We start from the raw sequence: 24,399 nt of genomic DNA, 5'->3' as shown, positions 1-24,399 counted from the left end.
TATGGTGTAACTTCTCTGGGCAATGCAGAGGACAGGCTGGACTGGAAATGACATAGACAATAATACTGTGAAAATTAACTGCCCAGTGTGCCCAGAGATATTGCAGTGTTTCTTTCCCTTTTTCCTTCTGCAGTGCTCATCAGCTGGTAATGATCCCAGAGAAGGCTAGTTTCCCAAACAATGAACTTTTGCCTTGCCAGCCTGCCACCTGTACTTGCGTAGCAAAGCTACAATGCAGCAAAGGCATTGAGGATGCAATAGACAAGGCTAGAGATGGCTTCTCCTGCCTTTCTTCCTCAAGTTGCAGCTGCTGCCCATTAACAAAGGGAGAGCTCTACTGGCTGCAAGGCACAGGCAACGCACAAATGTCTAACGTGAACATGAATCTGAGAATGCAAACAAAGTTCCAAGTTTGTCTTTACAATATCAGAAGTCAAATGCTGGATAATGAGAAACATAGTGTAAGAGCCTTTTGAAAGGGATGGGGGTTATGAATATTTTGATTGAACCTTGAATGACTGCTAATTTGCTTCGTGCTTAGTATATGATCTGGGAAACATGGTGATACATTTTCCTAACTCTGAAACAGTTTTGCACTTGAGGAGCAAAACTTCCATAACACACCTTATCTTATAGATAACCTTATCTTATAGATTAGACTCAGCCCTTTTTTAGGTAGCACCAATGAGCCTTCACTACGTCAGATCAAACTTACTGCCTGTCTATGTGAGATGTTGTGCTGCCAGTCAGCTGCTGATAGTTTGGAGGTCCTGGCAGCAGAAGTGGCTGCTATCAAGGGATTGTTTCTGTGGGAAAGAAGCCCGAGGCTTTGGTGGCCTATGTCTTCAAAGACAAAGGGAACTGTAAATAGGGGCATGACAATTCTTAGCAAGGAATTTATTTCACATTGAAGAGAAAAACTGCTTCTAATACTATCTTGGTGAAGCATGAAATGACTGGCTCTGAGCAAATTGGACTTGTGACCAATCAAACAGAGTTTGTGGAAATCTGATGTAAGACACTTGAAAGTGTATGTACTATGCTTTGGCTAACTCAGTCCAGATTTGCTTATATGTATACAAAGTGGCTTAAGAGCTTACATCTGTTTTGTCGTTGGATTTTTTTCCCAGATTTTAGAGGTATCAAGATCTAAGTGACAGCTGAGTGTTGGTTAGCCTTGATCTGTTTTCAGAACACTAGATGCAATTGTCTTTTCCTCAGGTACATGGCTCAGGTCCTAGTTTTGTTGGGATCAGTGGCTATATGAAATATCAGTCTCTCCCTGCTGTACCCTGCCAGCCAAACCTGCACTGGCTGAGTCACTCATCCTGACTAAGAGCAGAAATGAACCACAGTGAAACTGAGGTACTTCCAGAGAATGACGATATGGGAATCCTGATTTTGTCCTGTCTTTACTCTGTTGCTTTTAAGCTTTGGTAACTTCAGTCTACTGCTCCTGAATTATGTTAGTGCAGACAAAACAAAATTAAAACAAAACTGGTGCTCTCTGTGTCCAGGGGGAGCATGATTATCATTGTGTAATACAGTAGCAATGCTGCAGAAATGCTGCTCGGTCTCTGAGTAAGACCAGAACAAGCCTGAAAGTCAGAAAGTGATCCTGTGCTGCCTGGGCTGCCCTCTTGTATTCCCCAGCAAAGAATAGCTGAATCTGCTAGAGCATTTTGACCCAAAGGTGAAATAATTTGCCCGTTCGATAGAGGCCTCCTCTGGAGAAGGATGTCTCTTCTTCTTTACCCATAGAGCTGTTTCCCTTAGATCTACCTTCCCTTTACTCTGCTAACCCCTCTTTTACATCAGGCAACACGTAAGTAGATCTGATGATGCCAGGAGTGCTGAAGTGCTTGAGCTGAGATACCAATCCAATAAATTTAAATTATAATTGGTGATTCTAATATCTTTAGAAATTACATTAGAAGTCTTAGACTTTGAACAAAATACTACTGCAGAGAGTATGCTTCAGGATAGCTGTTTGGTTATAACAGAAAGGCAAATCTTTTTCTTGGAGGTCCTGGAGCTGCCCAGTTGCCATTTATGGATTGTATGTGAAGCCTGAACACGAATGGGTTCAATCCAAAGTTGCTGCCCATTTGCTGCTTGAAACAGTGGGAACTGCAAACTGTCTAGCAATTTTTTATTTAAGTTTTGATCTTTTCATTCGTTGTTACAATTGCTCAAACTGGTTTTCAGTGTGCTGACTACCTTTCTAAAATGACACAATATTAAAGGGAAAGCACTCTATCAATTGCCATGACTGCTCTATCACTTCTGCAGGATCTTCAAACAAACGCACAAGATGGCTAAGAATTATGTAATGCATCTTTATATGACTTCCTATATTTGGTTTTTCCCAAATGCACTGACTTGGACATGATGAGAACATTAAGCAGCATCATTCTCTACAGCCAGCCTGAGCTCATGAGACCCACTGCATGACACACAGTTAGCTCTGTGTCATGAAGCCTCCATAGGGCAGCACTGATCCCTTGGAGTGAGTGGAGTGGAGGCCACTGAGACAGGCTGCTGTAACACAGCAGAGGGATTAGAGTTAAAGATATGTGCCTTTGATCCACTAGGAGATGAGAAAAAAAGGGGGAGTTCTTTTGGCTGCCTTTAGCTTCCATGAGGAAAGACTGCATCATGAAGAAGCCAGGCCCTCCTGGGAAGTGCACATGGACAGCAGCAGTAAGATAAAGTTGCACGATGGGGCATTCCCATAGTACCAAGAGAGCTTTTTTTTTTCTCAAAGGTACTCTGCATTAGGGACACCACTGTCCTTGGAGAAGTTTGCAGCTTGACTCCTCAGACAGCAACCCAATAGAGAAGAAGGGTTGGACTGGACAACCTCTGGAGGTCCCTTCCACCCAAATTACTTGCCACTATATGAATCTGCATAGATCAGACCCTCTCTCACTTCAGTTACCACACACACATCTTTTCCAATTTAAAACTTAATTTTCTCCCTTGGCATGGTGAAGCTCTAAGTGACCAGTGATGCTTTTCCACGTAACCACAGCTGAGCTTCAGGGAACACAGTGTACTGTCATAGTCGAGTCTGCAAACTGACTTCAGCCTCTTTGAATTCTCAGTGAGAAACAAGACCTCCTCAAGCCTGCCTCTTTCTTCTAAGCAAATTTTCTGCCCAAATCTATGTTGCATTACGAGTAGAAATGTGGTTTTCCCTTCAACCTTGTGGAATGCTAAAGTGTTGAAAATATCCATTTCTGAATGGTGATATGGTTTGCAGACATGTGTTCCAGCACTCCATTAACCACAGATTTTCTGCTTGAGCAAAGCAAATTGATAGGAAGGCAAGATGGAGACACCTGCACCTCTTTGTTTACATGCGTAAGTACTCATGTTGACTACAGGTTCCCCTTCCATTGCAATTTACTGACTTAATTGCAAGCCCTGGGTGGGGAGACTCTTACTTCCAAATACTCCATCTGCTTCTGGTCTCAGCCTTCTCATCAGCTGTTTTGCTCAATGCAGAAAGTATTTGGTAAGTAAAACTCTTTCTTCAGACCATATTTTCTCAGGAGTGTTCTAAAACAGCAATAAACTCCTGTCTACCTTTCTCATTTCCTGGGTTGATACCAATTGCCAGTGCTAGCCCTACCTGTCTCAGTCAGATCTGATCTCTTTCTTAATTAGATTATGTAGGATCTCCAGGCAGTAGGCATCTTCAAACAACCATGTCAGGACTGATGCAAAGGATTTTGATCTACTTTAATCACACCCTAGAGCTGAGACCAGATCTCCCTCCTTGCTTGTCACATACAGATGAAATTGTATGTGCCACCACCATCACTAACTCATGCTCTTTTCCACATGCCTTAAGAATATAAACCAGAGAGAAAAAAGGAGTTCTGAAGCTGTCTTTAAGAGACGAATCCTCTGTTTAGAACAGGAACTTCTGCTCTGAGACCTTCAGAAAACCCTCTGAGCTGGAGCAAGGCTGAAGGCTCCCAAGATGCCATCTGGCATCATCACAAAAAAACACAGGTGCTACTTTCTCATGCACTGTATCTGCTTCTGGATCCCTCCCAACATGCAAGAGTGCTATACCAATAGGTGCATATAACAATAGGCACTGATGATGTCATGACCCAAGTGCTTCTTCTGGACCTTCTCACTTTTTCCAGTGATATTGGAGAAGAGTTAACACAGGATTTACCTCGGATCACTGTCAGCAAATGCACATAGAAATACCTCCAACTTTCCCGGAGCCTGGCAACTTCTCAGGAGCTTGGGCCAGCTCCACTGTCACAGCTGTATCTATGGTAATACAGATCAGCCTTAGAGCTGTGCCAGTGAATGCACATAGAAGATTAGTGACTGAACACAAGGTCTGGTTCATTGAGCTGAAAAGTCAACCTCAAGAAGCCAGCATGAAGAGAAAGTTACTGTAGCAGACAGTAAATCAGAGGAAATTGAGGTTTCCTTAGGACCCTGTCTGCCTGTCCTAAATGTATTGACATGTATCAATGGCACTAGTACTCTTGATCACAGAGCATATGTGCATGTGCCATGGACAAGTACATGGACCTTGGCTCCATGCATATGCGATGCCTTAGCACGCTCTCCGCATGCTCTCAGTGAACACCCCTGCAGTCTGTGCTACTGGATATTATAGTAATGGCAGGCATCTGACAGCAATTTCCCATGTCTGCAAGTCACATGTGTGGCATCTTTTTATGCCATCAATAAGGAAGAAAAGACCTACGAGTACAAGCTAAGGCCTAGCTCGTATCTTTCCTATTTTAAATGTGTATCACCTGCATTGTTATCTTAGAAACTGTATCATTCAGTGCATCAACATAGAGAATGTGGAGGGCTGAGATGAATATAACCTTCAGACTTCTAATTAACATTATGAAAGATTCTAATTTATCTAACTTTAACACCTGGTTCTACTCTGATAACAGTAATGAGATGTAAAAGCACATCTACTTCACCAACCACCTAAATTATCAATGACATTACACTGTATTAAGGCACAGGAATCCTTTTATCTGTTCAACCATGTCTCTTTGGAGTAAATGAGTTTGATTAAAACACATCATTGCAGTTCTATCAGGCCTACACAGCTGAGGCCTGAAGTTTAGACTCTCTATATAGGTATTTAAGTAACATTATTTGTTCTTCCTACTACACAGATCTCTAAACTCATGTCACCTCAGTCTAATTAGCTCACATTAGAGAAATTGTAGCTTGGCAGTGGAATCTGGCCTTCTGAGGCCATCCTGCCAATGCTTCTGCTATTGCAGAAACAGCACCTGCTTGCATGGAAGTGAACCAAGAAATTTGTGAGAATTTGCTCAAAAAGATCATCAGTTCTGTTCTGATCTGATCACTAGACCTCATCTAAATAAGCAAAGGTGTGAAAAAGCATGAAATTGGTGTAGCACAGTAATTCAACTTTGTATTGTGAGCGAGCCAAAGGAAAACTGCTTTCCACCAGCTGGGTACACCAAGTCAGGCTGAATTACTTCATTATTTACATCTTTGAGCTGGTTAGCTCACTTGCAGCATCCCCTGACATAGGATTTGTCCCATACAGCTGAGCACTTATATTCCCACCAGACTGCAGAGGAAAGTTGCTGTCCTCAGCTTGCCTTTGCCTTTGTTGGGCTTTTCAAAACCACTTGGCCAGATATGACCCTGATGGCAGTCTGTACAGAGCAAAAAAACCGAGAAGTCTGACTCTGCTCTGAGTGGCATGTGGGCACTGTAATGGTCTCACTCGAGAAACAAAAAAGGATATAATGGCACAGTAATTAGAATACATGGTTTGACTGGAGACTAGCCAAGTGCATGTTTAACCTCCCTGGCTGTTCAAACCCTGTAGGTGCCTGTGCCCTGAGCTGAAGGTAACTCCTCAGAGAGGCTATGTGTATTTGTGGTCACTGCGACATATTTCTCAGAACGTCCTTGCAGGGTTGTCTGCATCCTATCTCTCAGACTGCACCACGCTCAAAAAAAAGGAGCAGGAATGGGTCTGATCCCTCCTTTCTAATCACTCCCTGGACCAGATTTTTCAAGTCCCTCCAGCCAAGGTTGTTAGGTAGCTGCTAAGGCTTACTGGGTCCTTCTACATTCTGGGTGCTCCTTCAAGGATTGTCCCTGGCCTGGAAGGGATGTCTGACCCTGAGAGTATTCACCTGGGATATAGGAAGGTTGAAAACCAGTATCCTGATTTTTCCTGAAACCCATGTCTCAAAAAAAGTATCAGCTCTTCAAGAAGGACAGCTGCAATGACCTAGCTTAAATGATATGACTACTAGCATTATTGCAAGTCAGGCTGAAGCAGACAGTTGAGGAAAGAACTGGAAAAAAAAAAAAAAAAAGAGTTCTTCGTGTGGTTTTTTTTGTTTGGCTTGCATCTAGTTCTTGTCACAACTTTCCTGTCAAACAGCCCTACAGGAGTTTTCAGTACTTGATAAATTGCTATGAACAATGTTGAAACAACTCAGCGCTATGTGAGAGTGACGCTAATTATTATTTGAATTTACTGTGACTTCCATGTGGGTGAACTAAGGAACCCAGGGGGAGTTCATCTGGATTTACTGTTAAAAAACTCTGCTACTGATAACATCCTGAGATCATCTTCACTTTTTTCTCTTCTGCCTCAACTGCTCAATTCCCAGGTCTTTATGGGTTCTTTCCCCCCTCTTTTTTTTTTTAAAGTTAAAAAAATTTGTAAAGCGGAGGTCAGTTACAGACCAACTTTATCAGAGATTCATTTTATTCCACTTTAGCATTTTTCTGTAAAAGTGCATACTTGGAAGCTGTTGGTAAAAGCACCTAACAAAAAATCCTCTGAATTATTTATAAAAGCAGTATGTCTCCATGTGCTGCTGAGAGAAACTAGGTATCCCCCTGATGAATTAGTGATCACTTATTATTTAAAAGGCAGGATTTAGCTGACACACAACTTCTCAAAATGGGAATGTCCACAAAATGACTTATAACTAGATGCTATAACCTGCCTGTTAGTTCAGCTCCTAAAGTAGCACAGAAATGTCTTGAAGATAGCGAGATTCCTAATTTAGAAAAGTGGGAAAACATTTTTCTTCAGTACCATTGCTACATTAGGCAGATGAAATATTGATCTATAAAAATGAAATGTCCAGATGTTTTACAGCTTCAGACAAATTAATGAGAAATTATCTATGTGGCATGAATAGTCGAGTGCAACATAACATATATGCAAGTTTCCAGTGCTCCTGCACTTCTGAAAGAGGTGGACCACTTTCTCTGCTTTAAAAAGACAATCCTGCATTATATATAAATTGTGAGAAACAAGACATGGTCCTTCACACCTAGAATACTCAGTTTTAGAATTTTTTATTGCTGCAGACATCTATGTTTCAGCTGAAAGGGAGCCATAAAAGCACATTTCATGTAGAATACTGAATATCTTTCATGACTGTGGGTATTTCAACATTTTCACTTAAGAACACTTTATTGTCAGCCTTACAATCCTGAATATTTTGAAATAATCACACAGCTCCTATTTTTGTTTGCACCATGCTGAAACTTCTTAAGATAGGTTAGTCAGAGCTGACATCTTAGACTACAGAAGCCCATTATTATTCTTATGTTTCCAGCCATATAGCCACTTCTGCCTTGACTGTTTCTTAGTAGGCATACTAAAAGTATGTTTAATAAAAAAACCACAGAATTAGTAAATTTATGTATTTATACAGATTTAACCCTCCTAAATGATTCACAGAAAATAAACAGTTTTGAATTTTCTTCTGCTTGTATTTCTCTGTAGAACACCATTGCACCCACACACCTACAGGGTCCTCAAAGCCATTTTGTGCAGCTTGAAGTTATAATTTCATATTCTTCAAAAGATCATGGGAAGGTTACATTTTTAAAGAAAGCAAGAACATATTTCTTCTGGAACACAACCATTACAATTAATTTTTGGAAGTTAAAATCACTCACTTTTAATTGAAAAAAAAACCAAAAAAACCACAAAACCAAACCCACACACTTCTTCCTTGTTAAAAAAATGTGCCCAGCCTTGTAAGATCCACAAACTCATCCAAACTGATTACAAAAGTCAGTTAAATCAGCATGGGACTCTAATGAAGTTCAAAATACAACCAGATACAAGACTTTCTGAAAATAAAAGTTGGGGTTGGATGTAACTAGCATTTGGAAAAAGAGGGGAAAAAAACCCAACCAACAAATCAAAACAACAGCAACAAAAAACCCAAACCACAACAAAAAAGAAGAAAGCCCTGGACAAGCACAGATGAGCTTACCTTTAAAGAGTGAGAGGAACAAGGATGACCAGAGATACAGTGCAGAATAAACAAATGCCAAGCACTTTTCTGTGAGCATTGTCAAAATAAGCTGGCTCTCCTTTCTGAGCAGAGGGTGAAAGAGGATGAAGTCTTGAAGACAGCCTACAATGACTGATGGATTTGGTAATTACGGTAATAAGGCATCAAACCAGCTTCCCACCAGGGGAGAAAAGTGCATTTACTCATGTACTTCTCTAGTCCGCAGGAGACAAATCAGCTCCGTGCTTTGTCAGTAAATCCAAACACAAAGGAACAGGTTACATTCCTTTGGACTCACGTTGCTTGACACACTGAGCTTTTCCCTGGTCAGGAGCAAATGCAAGTGATTCTCGCACACAGCTGTCTGTATACTGCAAGAAGGGGGAGTGTGCTGCCTCGGAGATGTTTTCCACATCTCCACATATTGTACCTAACTCGAGACAGAACGGCTGCAGTGTTTCTAGTGCTTGCACTCGAGTGCCTCTAGAGCTGTTTCCCGGCAAAATGAATGTGTGCGTCTCCCCCTCTGCTCTCTCCCAGCTGCCAGGGCAACTTACAGCAAGCACCTGTGGCACACACCTGCCTTTTCTCCCAGCAGAGGTGGCAGGGGAGATTCAATAGTGCAAAAGTTTGGAAAGATGAAAATAACCAATCTCCTGTCCTTTCTGATGCACCCCTTCCTGTAATCCCTTCCACCAGATGCAGGGAGGTGCTCTGACTGCCCTCTTCCCCAGCTGCCCACTGTGGGATTTTGCACACACCCTGACTCCCTTTCCTCCCCACAATTTTATTCATCAGCCAAAGAAAGACAAGGTGAGGCAAAGTCTTGAATGAACTATACTCATCATTTGGGCCTTTCTTTTTTCATTTGCCTGTTCTGAACACTCACCCACTTCACTGCAAACTGCATTTCCCAGTGTTGAATTTCTTGGGATTCCTGCCTTGGCACGATACAACCCTGGGCTGAAGCAGAGAACAGCAGCAAGTCGTGATTCCGGGCAGAAGGAGGGATTTGGGCACTGCCGTAGTGAGGCTGCAGTGGGCAGTGCAGGCTGGTAGGAGAGCAGAGCCCTGGGATGTGGGGTAGAGGGTGCGCTGAGGAGGACTTGAGAGGTTGAGCAGTGGGGCACTGGCTGACCGTGGAGTCCCCCTGGCTGCAAACATCTGCCCTAGGATCAACTGCAGAAATGCAAACCTCTAATGCTAAGGGAACACATGAGAAATCAGTGGTCAAAGCATCAGGAAAAGGGAGGAAAACAGTACAAGTGGAGAGAGCAACACCACCAGTGTTAGTTGTTCATACCCAAACGTCTTCTGCAGTTTTCATGCTTTCATTTTCTTTTAAAAAATGTTAAATAGATTTAGAAGGCTGAGACCACAAGGGGCTAGTGTATACTCCAGCTGCAGCCTGGACTAATTTAGCTGGATCCTCCTGATGCACTCTCACCCTGTCACTGGATGGTAGGCTGTCTTCCTGGGGATGTGGGAAGGGTCCTTAGAGCTGCTGGCCCTCCCTTTGCAGGCTTGGTAGCATGCCCCAGGTGAGCTTTCATTGGCCAGCTGCACATGGAACACGCAGGCACAGCCTCCTCAGTGTTCTCCCAGGCCCCTTCTTGCTCCCCATGGGTGGGAACGGGGACAGAATGGGACCTGCTACTGGAGCCCCATGAAGGTTGGCCTGGGAATCCCCCTTGGGTGGCATCAGGGCCCGGGACCGTAAAGGGGTTGTCCTCCCACTCTCCAGCTGTACTACTGACCTCCAAGCCCATTTGATGTTGGGCCTCCCCACTGAGCCTGTGTCTGATGGTGTCAATAAGCTGGTGGGCAAAGCTCCTTGTGTGCCTCTGCAGGGAGGCCCACAGAAACTGGAACAAAGCCTCATCTGGGCCAAAGTGCAGTCTGGATGGGACAAGGCACTGCACTGCTGCTGTTTCCTACCATCCTCAAAGAGCTGCCCAAGCTCCTGATGCAACCATGACAGCGAGCAGTGGAACACAGCAAGGTAGAGGAAGAATGCTGAGGTAGCATGGGAGACACTCACTGACCCCAGGGCAGTGGCCACATGGCTGATGGCAGGACTATTGCAGTGCAGTGGGGGCTGGGGGCAGCAGGAACTCCTACTCTCAGGTGGAACATGTCTGATAGTGCTGGAGGGCAGTGGAGACTGGGGGCAACTAAGTGCTCAGGTGATCATGCATTAAGCTTTCTGAGTTCTATATATGATCACAGCTCCCTGCGGGGGAGATCACTTGAGCAGAATCCATAGCACGGATGCCTGTTCCTTCAGCAAATTATGCTGAACCTGTACCAAAACTTCTCCTTTTTCTCCTTCTCTATTGCCCTCACATCCCCACAGTAAAACAACATGGGCCATAATTTTGGTTTAGATTTGGGTCTTTCTTAAATTCCTTTGAAAATGAAAGCTTTCACCAGTAAGTACAACTTCACACGTATTGCAGTTCTGGTCGCTGTACTCACCTTCAGCCACTGGCAGTGGCTGTCCTCCCACTGAAGGCCAGAGTGCAGCTACTGGGAGTAACTGGGTACACAGGACCTCCTCCTCTCAGATGGAACATGTCCCATGGTGTCCCATGGTGTGGAATGATACGCTCCTTAAAGTTGTCATCCCCCCACACCGAGTACAGGATGGAGGTCATCCTCCTCCTGCAGAGGGGGTTCTCAGGCTTGCTCCCAGCCCACTGCAGGAGGCACACTTAGCAGAAGCAGAGCAGCCATGGCAGTGCATAGCTGGTCTCATCCCAGCTGTCCAGGCAGACGGGACAGCAGTTGTTCAGTTCCCGTTCAGCTCCATGGCCATGCTTGCTGTGTGCTGTGGGATCTGGAGACAGCTGGGGATGACAAACCACTTCACTGCCTCTCAGTGACACCGCAACAGCAAATGTTGCACTAGAAAAGTGAGGCCACAATTGTTGTCTGGCTCTAGGAGTAATACCCATGTCCCTCGGGAAGGAAACCTTCCTTGCTCCCCAGATGGAGTTTTCTCCTCCCAGATAATTTCTGCTGCTGACTCCTGAGTGCTCCAGCTGCCTCAACAGAAAGCTCTATTTTACATATGACTCACAGGGGCACAGGCTGAAGGTCACGGATCTCACAAAGATGGCAAATCCACCTATATTATGGCTCTCTGCAAGTAGGAGATTTGGTGCTGCAATATCCCACTTTGAGCCTTCAAATGCAGACAGGCAGAATCCTGGGGCTTTGCAGTCCAGCTCCTTTTCTGCACTCCTCAACTCTTAATCACATTTCAAAATTAGGCTATGAGTGAATTCTTTGAAATGCCTGGGTTGCTCTATTCCACAAACAGCCTTTTAACCATGTCATCTGGCAAAAATGAGCATGTCTGACAACCAAATATACACTGTGGTGTCTAGAAAACATAACTTATTGCAGTACCGAGCTGCAACCAGGTTCTTTGTTGGGATCACTGCTCATACAGGCTTCATCATCCGTGCAGGGACCTGAAGGTGTGTTTCTCTCACAGGCTGTTGTTAAGGAAGGATACAGCAAGAACAAGATTGTTCTGCAAGTCTGCTATGCTCCTCCTCTCCCATGTCCACCTGAACTGCGCTGCCACTGAAAAAGGCTTTCCCAGAGAAGATAAAACCAGACCCTTCTGGCTGAGATCCTATAGTAAGGATGCACACCTGCCCCTCAGCTCTGGATGTTTTCATTGGTCTGTCCCCATCTCCTACAGAAGCAGATGACAAGAATACAGAAACCAGGATTTTTCACCAAAGAGCTGGAAGGCAGACATTTTCTCTCACTGCCATTTCCTTGTGAAACTGGGGATGGACTGCTCACTGGGACTTATGGACAAGGTCCATGTCAAAGCTCTACCTAGAGGTTCAGACTGTGTTCTGACCTTGTGAAATTATGTGATTTGTTCCTCTTCTTCTTGTGGTTATGTCTCTTCTGGGTCACTTTGCTACAGCTCAGCAAGTTTGAAACTGGGCATCTTTCCTCTATGGATGGATTTGTCTGCAGGTGAGACAGCTCTTCTACCAGCTTTTTCACCATGCTTGAGTTTTCCCAGTCAGCCCTTCTGACTTGGCTTCCCAGCAAACCTCAGCACCTCATGGTGTGAGCCAACAAAGATAAAGGACAATTGGCCAGTCGCATTTTAACAGCTGAGCAAAAAGAAAGGAGGATGAAGAAAGCCCTTATAATGCTTTATAAGAAGGAAAGTGCTTTATCCCAGGAATTATTTGGATGAGTTATAAGTGTTTTGGGGAAGTCTGGCAAAGGTGTCAAGTGCTGGAGTGGATATAGTGCATTGTTCAGAAGTTATGTCACCAGAGTTTCACCATGCATGTCAAGCTGCAGAGGCCACTCACTGGGTTCAGCTCCTCTCCAAGGAAGGTGCATGACACCAGGCCATACATGCACATGCCAAGTGATCTTGTTGGCGAGGCTGGGTACGCTGGAGGATAGGAAAGTATTGCAGGATGTGAATACTTGGCTGGTTAAGCAGGAAGCTGGGTTCAGGTGATCCCAGTTCTGCTGGGTGCTGGGATAAAGAAGCCAAGGAAGTGAGCTATGGAAGGGTCCAATGCTGGTGCAAAAGGAGGCAGATGGTGGCCAGAGGGTCTGCATGAACTAGGGATCTCATGGCTCCCCACTCCTGCAGGCAACAGATGCCTTGTGGGTGGCCACGTTGAGGTGACAGTGGAGCTGCCACCTGAGCTCTGCATGTTCCAACGGCACATGGAACAGAGCTGCACAACAAAAGCAAGGTGCAAGGAGCTCCAGTGTAGCAATATAGCTGAACAGCTTGGGCCATGATGTGCTCCAGCCAAACTATATTTAAAGTTAATTATCAGACCCTCTGGAATTTTTCAAGGTTGCTGAGACATAAGCTATTCTAAAAATATGAAAGAAGAGGCTGAAAAACAAGAAAACAGGACCACAGGAGCCAGATAACAGAGGGCAGTTCAACACCTGAACTGTAACCAGTCCTGTGCCCCGAGGGGTGCATGTGCGTGGGCAGGATAGTGGCACCAATGAAAAGATGTGTGGTCACGTGAACAGTAGTTTTAGAATTATATAAATGTGTAATGTAAACAATAAAGGGCTTCTGTGAAATCATGGTTCGTTGGCCAGAGGTCCTGAGCTTCTGCACTCCAGCCTTGTCAGGTATGCAGTAGCCCCTCATGCCCAAGGGCTCAGGCTCTGCTTCTTCAGCCCCTTCTCTGTCCTTTCCCCACATATGAGGAAGAGAAGTATAGAAGTGTAGGGCACCATACCAGAGCTCAGCTGAAAGGGTGATTTCCTCTCCTCAGGTGCTGTGGTCTGCACCACTGGATATGGTGGACGCCCAGTTGGTGAGGGAGCAATGCCAGCCTCTGGCCCTGCTGAAAGGGAGTCAGCCAAGATGGGGTCTACGCTCATGTGCAGTGCTCCTAGAGCCAGCCTGAATCTTTGAGACCAGTGGATCTTGTTATCTGTCCTATTTCCCATCTCAACATTTCTTTCTTCAAAGCAGTGTCCGCCTCCCTCTTTCCCGCAGTGCTTCCTTCCTGCTCTCCATCCCTTTTTTTCTGTGTTTCTGCCCCACTTCCTGGCTTTTCCACTCTGCCCCTCTGTTTCCCAATTTCTCTTTCTCCTACTGCCACGCCCTCAGGCTTGTTTCTGTATAATTTTCGTGTATTTTCTTAGCCTTTCATTTCCCTGTCCCCACACCTCCTTTTTTATCCCTGTCTCCTTTTTGCTCTCTCCACCTTCTCCTCCTCCTCCCTTCCTTGTCCCTATGTCATTCTCTCTATCCCCACTTCTTGTCTCACCATCCCTTTTCCTCTCCCGGTCCCTCCCTTCCACTCTCGGACAGAGCCCCACTCCTTGCTCCCTACGCTTCTCCCTCTCGTCCCGGGGCAGCGTCCCTCCGCCTTCCCTGCCTCTCTCCGTGCGGGTACACGCGCGCTGTCCCCTCGGAGCCCTCGGAGCTGCAGGCCTGCGGAGCCGGGGCCCCACGGCCGCTCCCGCCCCTGTGTGCTGCCCGCTGCAGCCTCCCCACGCCTTCCCGGGAGGGCCCGCACCGCTGTTCCTCCGCGGCGGCCGCCGGCGCCCGCGGCGCGGCCTGAGGCCGGGGGCGCGCCCGCTGGAGGCGGCGCCGTGGGGAGGCGGCGCTGCTGCGGCGGGAGCGCGCTGGGGCGCTGAGGGACGGCGGCGGGAGCGCGCTGGGGCGCTGAGGGGCGGCGGCGGGATGTCCTCTGCTGGCGAGAGCCGGGGGAGAGGCAAAGACGTTCCCGGAGCACGTCCCTGCAGACCTGAGCCAGCCCACCGCCACACCCACGCTCAATTTAAAAAGGCTCCCGACGCTAGCTCGGAGTTCTTTGTTATCGCTGGGCACACGTAAACCGGCTCGGGTGCCCCCAGTAACACCCGAACTATCCCCACAGCCTCAAACACCCAGAGCTCTGCTTGCCCCCAAGATTCGACCTCACATAATTACAGAAACACAGAATGTTCTGAGTTGGAAGGGACCCACAAGGATCATACAGTAGAACTTCTGGCCCTGCATAGCACTATCCTCACACCATGTGCCTGAGAGTGTTGTCTAATTACTTCTTGAGATCTCTCAGGCTTGGTGCTGTGAACACTTCCCTGGAGAGCCTGTTCCAGTGCCCAGACACCCTCTGAGCGAAGAACCTTTTCCTTATATCCAACCTAAACCTCCCCTGACACAAGTTCACTCCGTTCCCTCAGGTCCTGTCACTGGTCAGTGCCTGCCTCTCCACCTTCTCTCACAAGGAAGTTGAACAATGGGATGAAGTTTTGCCTCAGTCTCCTGAAAGCTGAGCAGATCAAGTGACATCAGCCGCTCCTCATATGGCCTCTCCTCAAGGCTCTTCAACCATCTTTATAGCCTTCCTTTGGATGCAAGAGCAGGACTCCAAATCCGTGCCTGACTAAACCGAGGGATGCCCAAGTTGTCACAGGGCCCCAAAACATCCCCAACCCTATTCTAGTCCCCTCCCTCTGAACCTTCCTCAGGAGCTTCCCCCTACTTTACCTAAATGTTCCCAAACACACTTATCCCCATGCCAGCAGTTCAAAACCCTCTTAAGTCCTGCTCCAGGGTACTTCCGCTTATCCCCACAGATTACCTGAGTGTCTCCAGTATTCTCCAATCCTGGAGACTGGAGATTGGGTACACTCCCAAAACTGCTTTCAAGGCGTACAAATACTTCTGAATGGGACCCAGAGAATGTCATCTAGGTGTTATGAATACCTGCAAACCCTACCCAAATACCCTCAAAACCCCACAAACCTGCCCCACAGCCCCCCCCCCCCCCAAGTTCCCAGCCCCTGCTTCTGAACCCCTGAAAGTCTTCTTCAAAGGCCCACAAACCATCATTTCCTATAAACACCCCATAAACCCTTTTTGTAGTTCACAAAACATGAGTAAGTCCCTTGCAGGAGCCACCAAGCAAACCACAAGCTTGTCCATGGCCCCCAAAATTTCCCATAACCTGTGTCTAGGTCTGCAACCACTAAATACCCTGAAACCTTTCTCTCGGGCCAGGAATACATCTCAAGTCACATTCAGTTGTCCCCAAAGACTCATCTAAATTGTCCACAACCTAAACCCTGAACCCTCCAGACTTTCTCAGACTTTTCCAAGGCTGTCCCAAAGGGCCCATACACTGTCTCACCAAACTCCAGTATACCTAAATGTGCCGTAGCTCTTGTTGGCTCCACAAGACTCAATACCCTGCCCAAGAAGGCACCCAGAATTTGGATTCTTTCCTGCAAGGGGGATTGTCTGAATGGACTGCTTTCAACACTGAGGTGTGCTGCTTTCCCACAAAACAGGCTCACAATGGCTATAAAGTTTTACAACTACCTGGCAGGTTCTGTGCAACTTCTCTGTAAGTAAGGTGCTAGTTTCACACCAAGGGATTTTGCACAGTGCCTGGCTCCCTAGGACAGTTCCTCTGCCTCCCCCACTCACTACAGGCTTACTCACCAGCCAAGAAAAGGAAACATAAACAAAGGCTTGAATGAACTATATTCATCATTTGAGCCTTTTCTCATTTGCCTGTTCTGAACACTCACCCACTTCTCTTTCACTGCAAACTGCACTTCCCAGTGTTGAATTTCTTGGGGCTCCTGCCTTGGCACGATACAACCCTGAGCTGACACATAGAACAGCAGCAAGTTGTAACTCCGGGCAGGAGGAGGGATTTGGGCACTGCCGTAGTGAGGCTGCAGTGGGCAGTGCAGGCTGGCAGGAGAGCAGAGCCCTGGGATGTGGGGTAGAGGGTGCGCTGAGGAGGACTTGAGAGGTTGAGCAGTGGGGCACTGGCTGACCGTGGAGTCCCCCTGGCTGCAAACATCTGCCCTAGGATCAACTGCAGAAATGCAAACCTGGAAGAGGGTACATAGCTTTTGTGTTAGATTAGTTGTTGTTTTGGGTTTGGTTTTTTTTTGTTGTTTGTTTGTTTTAATTTCTCTGTAACTGAAGACATTCACCAGTGAGTAGTTCACCCGTATTGCGGTTCTGGTTGCTGTACTCACCTTCAGCCACTGGAGGTGGCTGTCCTCCCACTGATGCCCAGGGTGTTGCAGGGATGTGCAGATGCGGGGGCAGCTGGGTACCCGGAACCTCCTCCTCTCAGATGGAACATATCCCATGGTGTCCCTTGGAGTGGAATGATACGCTCCTTAAAGTTGTCATCCCCCCACACCGAGTACAGGATGGAGGTCATCCTCCTCCTGCAGAGGGGGTTCTCAGGCTTGCTCCCAGCCCACTGCAGGAGGCACACTTAGCAGAAGCAGAGCAGCCATGGCAGTGCATAGCTGGTCTCTTCCCAGCTGTCCAGGCAGATGAGACAGCAGTTGTCCAGCTCCCTGGCCATGCTTGCTGTGTGCTGTGGGGTCTGGAGACAGCTGGGGATGTTGAGCTGCTCCATTGCTGGTGCTGCAGCAGTGGTGGTCATGATAGAAAAGGGCCCTGTGAGGGATAGAAGAAATGCGCAGGTCCCTCATGAAGGGTACCATCCCAGTTCCCAGTGTGAATTTTTGCTTCCCAGATCACCTACCTCTGTTGCTATGAGAGTGACTCCTGAGTGCCCTAGCCAGGGAGAATCCTCTGATGTCTTTGGGACCAAGTACTGAGAGCTGCACCTGAGTACAGTACCACTAACTACAACAGCTTAGCATGACATTCCTTTCTGGCTGTGGCAGAAATCCCCTTGGCTTAATAAAAGACTTTGGGAAGCTCTCTCTTGCCCGCAGGGAACTACCAAAAGATCTTGAAATTACTGTGGAGTGACAAAGGGATAGGCAATGAATGTTTATGCTCCAACTATTTGATTTTTGGTTATGTAACTTTCTCAGTTCTAGGTTCTTTTCTTTCTCTTCCAAGCAGGGGAGGAGCACTTATCTCGGGGAAGGCCAGGCTGTGAAGTCTCTGAGCTGCACTATCATCCCCCCCATTTCTTCCACATCTGGGGGATCAACAGGATTGTGCTGGACATGCATAATCTATGTTCCTGATGCAAACAGTAAGCACCAAGTCAGAAAAGGTAGGAAGTGCTGTCTTCTCTCACTGTGGGCAAGAAGGGTCAATGGAAGTGAAGGCTGCTGGACAAGGGAGCGGGGGAAGAGACAAAGCAATATGCATATAAGGGCTACCCATCCATATGGAGGGGCTGCTGCTTTAGCCACAGGAGCTTTGACCATTGTGAGAGCATGGAGGAACCCAGGGAAGTCTTGGTGTCTGCCAGCAGAGGAACAGCTTCAGATTGATGTCCCAGCTCCTTTGCAGACTTGCTGGTGGGACTAGTCAGGAAACTGAGGACACCTTCAAGACAGTTGTAAGCTCCTGAATCCATGTGGAGTCAGCACTTCAGGGATGAAGATGTCTTTGGGAAGCAGAGCCCCTCTGCCCAACTGAAGACTCTGTCCCATTGCAGGGTGGACAGCCCACTCATCCCAGATGACACTAGGAGAACGAAGCCTGCCTCTGTCAATACCCTAGCTGACCTAAGCAGCCCCAGCCTGAATGCTTTCATCTTGTCTGTGCTGACACCTAGCACTGCCTATCAGTGCTTCCTCAGCCCCTCCATGTCTCCTCTTTGCATACTGCACCCTTCCATGAAACAGCAGCCCCTGTGTGGGGCTTTCCCTTTTCCACTCACAACTTGCTTGGCAAGGAAAAAGCAGATTAAGATGAAGTCGCATGATAGGTACAGCAACATCTCCCACAGCTTCTTTTGCTCTGTATTTCCTTAGTGCCAGACAAGGCTCAATGAAGGCTGTCAGGTTTCTCAAACTTTTCTGAGACTCTTTCCTGCAGGAGCCGGCAAAGGGAAGTGGCATGGATACCTATGGAGGAAGGCTTGGAGTCATCAAAGCAGCCCAAAGCAGGACAGGTATCTGAATACACCTGTATTTCAGATCTATCAGATGGGGAATTGCAGATCTATTCTGTAACAACACAGTTCTTGCTAATAATTCATTCTTGCATGATGTTCATCATGTCTTCATTTCCCACCCTGTGACTATGTAGCTCAGTGCTCAGTAAGATATGAGTACCATGTAGCAGATGCAACCTACTTAGCATTGCTGCCTGAGGTCCTGAGTGGCTTCTAGTCAAGGAGGGGATGGCACTGAAACACAGAAGCAGTTGGAGGAGAGAGGTTAAAGTAAGCTTGTCTTACATCTTCTGATTTTCCTCCATTGTGCCTGACTTCTTTTATGCTGTCTCTTTCCCAAAATGAGGTAGAGGTCTTCCCTGTTCCTCACACAGTTTATATTTGCTTTGCTTTTGCTACTGTTTATTTAGAATGTATGTTTCTTATTTCCAATCTCATGTGCTCATTTTCTAGCAACCTTTATTCTGAACCTGAATCCTACTTTGTCCCTTTGCTGATTATATGGTTCACCCACTTAACCACAAAGTGTGTCTGGCTGTGCCATCACAGTGTTACAAAGTGCTTGGATACTGTTTGTGGAACAGGAGTTGGGTATACTTACACATGTGTTTAAGAAAATATTATATTCGTTATGTCCTGATCAGTGTATTTGTAATTCATGGGTAACTAAAACTTTTGCTTCGGTTACACAACTCCCTGACTGTGTTACAGATCTCTGAAAGTCAAGATGCTATGGAGGGTGTGAGACAAGAGGACTCTTGCAGAATGCAACTGGACCTAAAAGTGCCCAACTCTGACCTACCTAAAAATAATCTGCAAAGTTTCAAACCTGATGGTGGGGCACATGCAACTAGATGTCCTCCACAGAACATGTGGCATGTTGTCTGTTTGAACTGCTTGACATCATCTGGAAACTGCAAACAGTCATCCTGGAAGTCTGGGTCCCACGGTGCTTGAGTTATTAGAGGGGATTTGAGGTACATACAACCCACTTGTTTTCTTCATCTGAATGTGAATTTACAGCTGTGCTGCTGGCAGGACATTTTCAGTCCAACCTCCTTCTCACCAGGACTATCCCAGCAATAGGTCTGTCACCATGCCTTTGCCAATGCCAAAACAATTGTTACTTGACAGTGACTGAGACAGCCTAGCTACAGTACTTATACAACATACCTATAGAATCATTCTTGTTGCCCTTGTTGTCCCTGGCTAGATTTATGTCTATGAGGATTTGTTGTGATTTGACACTGGCCAAATGCCAGGCACCCACAAAAGCTGCTCACTCACCCTCCTCTGCTACAGCTAGGCAGAAGAGAGAAGAAACTATCGAAGGGTCTGTGAGCTGACAAAAGGACTGGGAGAAAATACTCCAAGGGCAAAATAAGCTCAATTTAGAGATACAAAATTACTTTCTTTACTAACAAAATCAGGAAGATAGTGAGAAGTAATATAAGACCTTAAAAGTGCCTTTTCTTCCCCCAGCCACTTCCTCCTTCTCACCCTCCTTCACCCAGGGAGACAGGGCATGGGTTTTTGGTCAGCTCATCACCCAAGGTTTTCTTCTGCCGCACAGGGAGAGAAGTCTTTCTGCTGTGAGACCATGGGGTTCCTTCCCATGGGAGACAGTTCTCTGTGAATTTCTCCAGCGTGGCTCCAAATTTAAGCAGCAGCAGTCCTCCCAAAACTGCTGCAATGTGAGTCCCTTCCATAGGCACTCAAAACTGCTGTGGTGAAGGTCACTTTTCCACAAGAGTGCAGTCCTCCAAGGACAGGCTGCTCCAGCCGGGAAACAGGGCCCTCTCTCTGCCGGGTTTCCCACTGGATCACAGCCCCCTCCAGGCATCCACCTGCTCCATCATGGGCTCCTTCACGGGCTGTGGGTGGATCTCTGCATCCCCTGTGGATCCCCAGGGGCTGCAGGGCACAGCTGCTTCACCATGGGCAGCAGCAGGGGCTGCAGGGGAATCTCAGCTCCGGTGCCTGGAGCAGCTCCTGCTCCTCCTTCTCCACTGACCTTCGTGTCTCACATGTTCTCACCTCCTTGTCTTCTCTGTCTAGAATTAAAACTGTAGTCCCACCTTTGTTTTTGTTTCTACTTAAATATATCATCACAGAGGCGTTACCATCATCTCTGGTCCAGCCTCGGCCAGTGGCATATCCATCTTCAGAGCCATCAGGGATTGGCTCTGCTGGACATGGTGTGTGGCAGCGGCCTCAGGGAGACAAAGAGTTACATTGTCCCACCCCAAACCCTTTGTGAAGGGCGGCCCAGGTGTTCTGATTGGGTTTGAGTCCCTGGGGGGTTCTCCCTTGGTGTGTTTCTAATGGTCCCTGACCCTGAACTCCACCCTCAAAGGTGTAAACCCTCGGTTCTGCCCCTCAAAAACCCCTGCTGTGCCTCTGTTCAGGGCTCTCTGTTCTGGACCTGAGTTTGTTCCCATGCTGAATAAATGGTTTCGTGAACCAGGAGCCCGTCTCGTTGGTGTTTCATGTTGGTCCCCAGAATCCTGCTGCTTCTCTGGACGAGATCCTGAGGTTGCTGACTGCAACAATGGTGGAAATTTCCAGCAACTTCTCACAGAAGCCACTTCTGTGGTCTGCCCTGCTACCAAAAACCAGGCCAAAACCAGCTTTCTTTACTTAATCCCTGGCAGTTCAGACAATCTCTCAGCACTTCTCCCAGGCTACCTGCGCTTGTCTCCAGACTCTGTGTGTTTCCTTGTTGCGTTTGAGTTTGTCCAGGGGTTCCTTCTTCATCCATGCAGGTCTCCTGGCATTTTTTACCTTCCTCCTTGCTGGGGTGCATGCTGCTGAGCTTGAAGGAGGTGATCCTTGAATATCAACCAGCTTTCCTGGGCTTCTCTTCCCTTCAGGACTTTATCCCTAAACATCTCTGAAGAACCAAGATCTGCTGTCCTGAGGTTCAGGGTGGTGGTGAATTTGCTGTGCGCCTTTGTCACTGTCCTATAGATCTAAAACTCCACCATTTCATGATTACTGCAGCCAAGACAGTTCTGGGTTTTACATTCCCCACTGGCCTCTCCTTCTTGGTAGAAAAAGGTCCTGCATAGCACACCTCTTTTTCTCTAATCACTTGGAGACAGAAATTATCATTGTGTTCCAGAGACCTCCCGGATTGCTTATGTCCTGCTCTATTCTCCCCTGAACAACTGTCAGGGTGGTTCAAGTCCCCTCTGTGGCCCAGGCTTGTGAATGTGAGGCTGCTCCCATCTGTCTACAGAAGGACTTACCTGCTCAGTGTTCCTGGTCAGGCAGCCTGTAGTGGACCCCAGCTATAATGTCACCTGTCCCTGCCCTGCCTCTAATCCAGATCCATGAGCTCTGTTGGCTCTTCATCCAACCCAGTGCAGAACTCCATCCACTTCAACATGTCCTTGGTACAGAGAGCAACACTCTTTCCTTGCCTGTCCTGCCTGTTTTCAAAAGAGCCTGTAACCTCTCATTCTAATGCTCGAGTTGTAGGAGCCACCCTACCATATCTCTGTGGTGCCTGCCCCTACCTCCTCTCGTTCACTCCCTGTGCTGTGTGTGTTGGCACAAAGGAATTTAAGTTCAGTTGCTGATGAAGCTGACTTACAGGCTGGAGTGCCAGGAATTCCTTCGTGACTTTTCATGGATTCTCCTCCTGACCCATTCCAAGTTCTGGGCATCTCTCGCTGACTTGCCATCAGACTGGAAGGACTAAGAGGGACTGAGGTTCCCATCTCCCGACACCTTGAATTTAAAGCCCTCTTCACCAGCCTGGCAAACCTATGGCTGAAAATGCCCTTCCCCTTCTTTGGCAGATGGACCCCATCAGCCCTCAGTACACCCAGTTTCTCAAGGTGTGTCAGGTAGTCCAAGAAGCCGAAACCCTGACTCTGGTAGACATTTGACATTTGTTGATTTGCCAGACCTGACTGGCCCTTTCAAACATCTTCCCTTTCAGGGGAGGATTAATGAAACAGCAGTGTCTAACAGTCAGTGGACTGTACAAGGCTCAGTAATCTATCAGTGACATCCCTGCTATGACTCCCCAGTAAGCAGCAGCTCTCTAGACTGTCAGGTCTCTCAGTACCTCTGAACCTCTCAGAAGACTCCTACTGCTATCACCCTCTGCCTTTTCTTAGTTGTGCTGGCTGTGATGTGGGACCAGATGGGGCTGCTGTAGTGGTTGTTACACAGGGAGCAGATGGGGCTGCCTTACTCAGATCCAGTGCCTCTCGTGATGTGACAGGTCTTTCCCCTTCAGTCTGCAGAGAAACAAAATGGTTATGCAAGGGCACTTCAGGCTTTGGGGAAGTTTCTTCCCCCTGTGGTCCTTGCTGTTGCAAGCTTCCATTCTTCTGCATTATTAGCTTCCTCCCTTCCATGTGTTCTGTTGAGGGAGTTTTTATGGCTGTTTGGTTGTTGCTTCATGGGGCCACTGCAGGCTGAGCTTGGGACCAGCTATCTAACACCTTCTCTCAGTCTCCCTGATGCTATGCAGCCTTCTCACTGCCTTCTGCAGCTCAGCCACCTGCTGCAGGAGGTGCATTACCTGAGCACATGTTCTGCATGCAGGTGCATTACCTGAGCACATGTTCTGCAGCAACACTCTTTCCTTGCTTGTCCTGCCTGTTTTCAAAAGAGCCTGTAACCTCTGCTGTCTGTCCCTGCCCCAGGAAAAATATGTATTTTCCTGCAATCTGAGATCTGCCCTATCTGTTCTGGTGGTGTCTGCTGTTCCCACACAGACATAAGTGCTGTAGAGAAATGTTGCATTGCAGACCTCAGATTGCAGCCACAGCAAGACTGTGTATCCCTGCCTGCTTCAGAGGGCTTCTCTCTGATCCACTGCTGTGATGAGACCAGTGACATGACTGACATGACATCTCCTCTCCTTCAACTTCACAAGAACAGAAGAGTCTAGTGAGACCAAACCACCGCCAGGACCATTCACATTTGTAGGAGGCCTTCTACAGGTTTCCAGTGACACCTACAGACCTAATGGTAGAGGTCTCTGTTAGTGTCAGCAAAAGATTTTAAAGTCATAGAAAATTCAGGGAGTTAGAAAGAAAGTTAGGCTTAGTAGGTCCTGGGAAAGTGTTAAAGGTAGGCTCTGGGAAATGTTAGGACTTGTGCTTGCTAGATCATGTGAAACTGCTAGACTACTATCTGTGTAGTCAGTATATGATAAATGATATAATTGTTAGATGTGATTAGATATAATTATTGTTTACAGAATCATGAGAAACTATGTTAGGGGTTTGAGTGGGATCATGAGAAATCCATGCTTGGATGAAATCAATGTATACAATAGAACAACATAAGTTTAATAATTAATATGTAAGTTTTATAACGATAGAGTATAAAACATGTTCAGCTCGAAACCAGGTCGGGTCAGATTTGGGTCTGTGTACCCCTGATGCCCAGAGCTCTTTTATAAAAGCGCCTACATATAATCATTCCATGATTATGTGTTCGTGAATGCTAACACTGGGGTCATGGAAGGCCACTGCTTTGGCAGGGAAAGGATATGGGTCCCCAGCATACCTGGCCCATGCTTTACCATCAAAATCCCTCTGTTCTGCTAAGATTTCAGCTTCACATTTTCCATAGGTTTTTGCAGGGAATGGCATCTGTAAGTGAGGTGTGAGATACACGAGTTATACAGTCTTGAAGAGAACAGTACGCAG

At 46.9% G+C, this 24,399-nt stretch overlaps 1 protein-coding gene across 1 annotated transcript in view; it reads right to left on the bottom strand.

The window, feature by feature from the left end:
• The window catches only part of LOC131572997 (neuronal acetylcholine receptor subunit alpha-7-like), a 57,044-nt gene extending 48,617 nt beyond the window's left edge, over window positions 1–8,427 (bottom strand). The window contains exon 1 of the mRNA XM_058826488.1: window positions 8,301–8,427. Within this exon, the coding sequence (XP_058682471.1) occupies window positions 8,301–8,379 (79 nt within the window). The 5' untranslated portion in view covers window positions 8,380–8,427. The remainder of the gene's footprint in view (window positions 1–8,300) is intronic.
• Between the last annotated feature and the right edge of the window lie 15,972 nt (window positions 8,428–24,399).

Source organism: Poecile atricapillus, chromosome Z (genome assembly GCF_030490865.1).
Source record: "Poecile atricapillus isolate bPoeAtr1 chromosome Z, bPoeAtr1.hap1, whole genome shotgun sequence".
Lineage (NCBI taxonomy): Eukaryota > Metazoa > Chordata > Aves > Passeriformes > Paridae > Poecile > Poecile atricapillus.
This window is presented reverse-complemented; position numbering and strand designations above follow the sequence as displayed.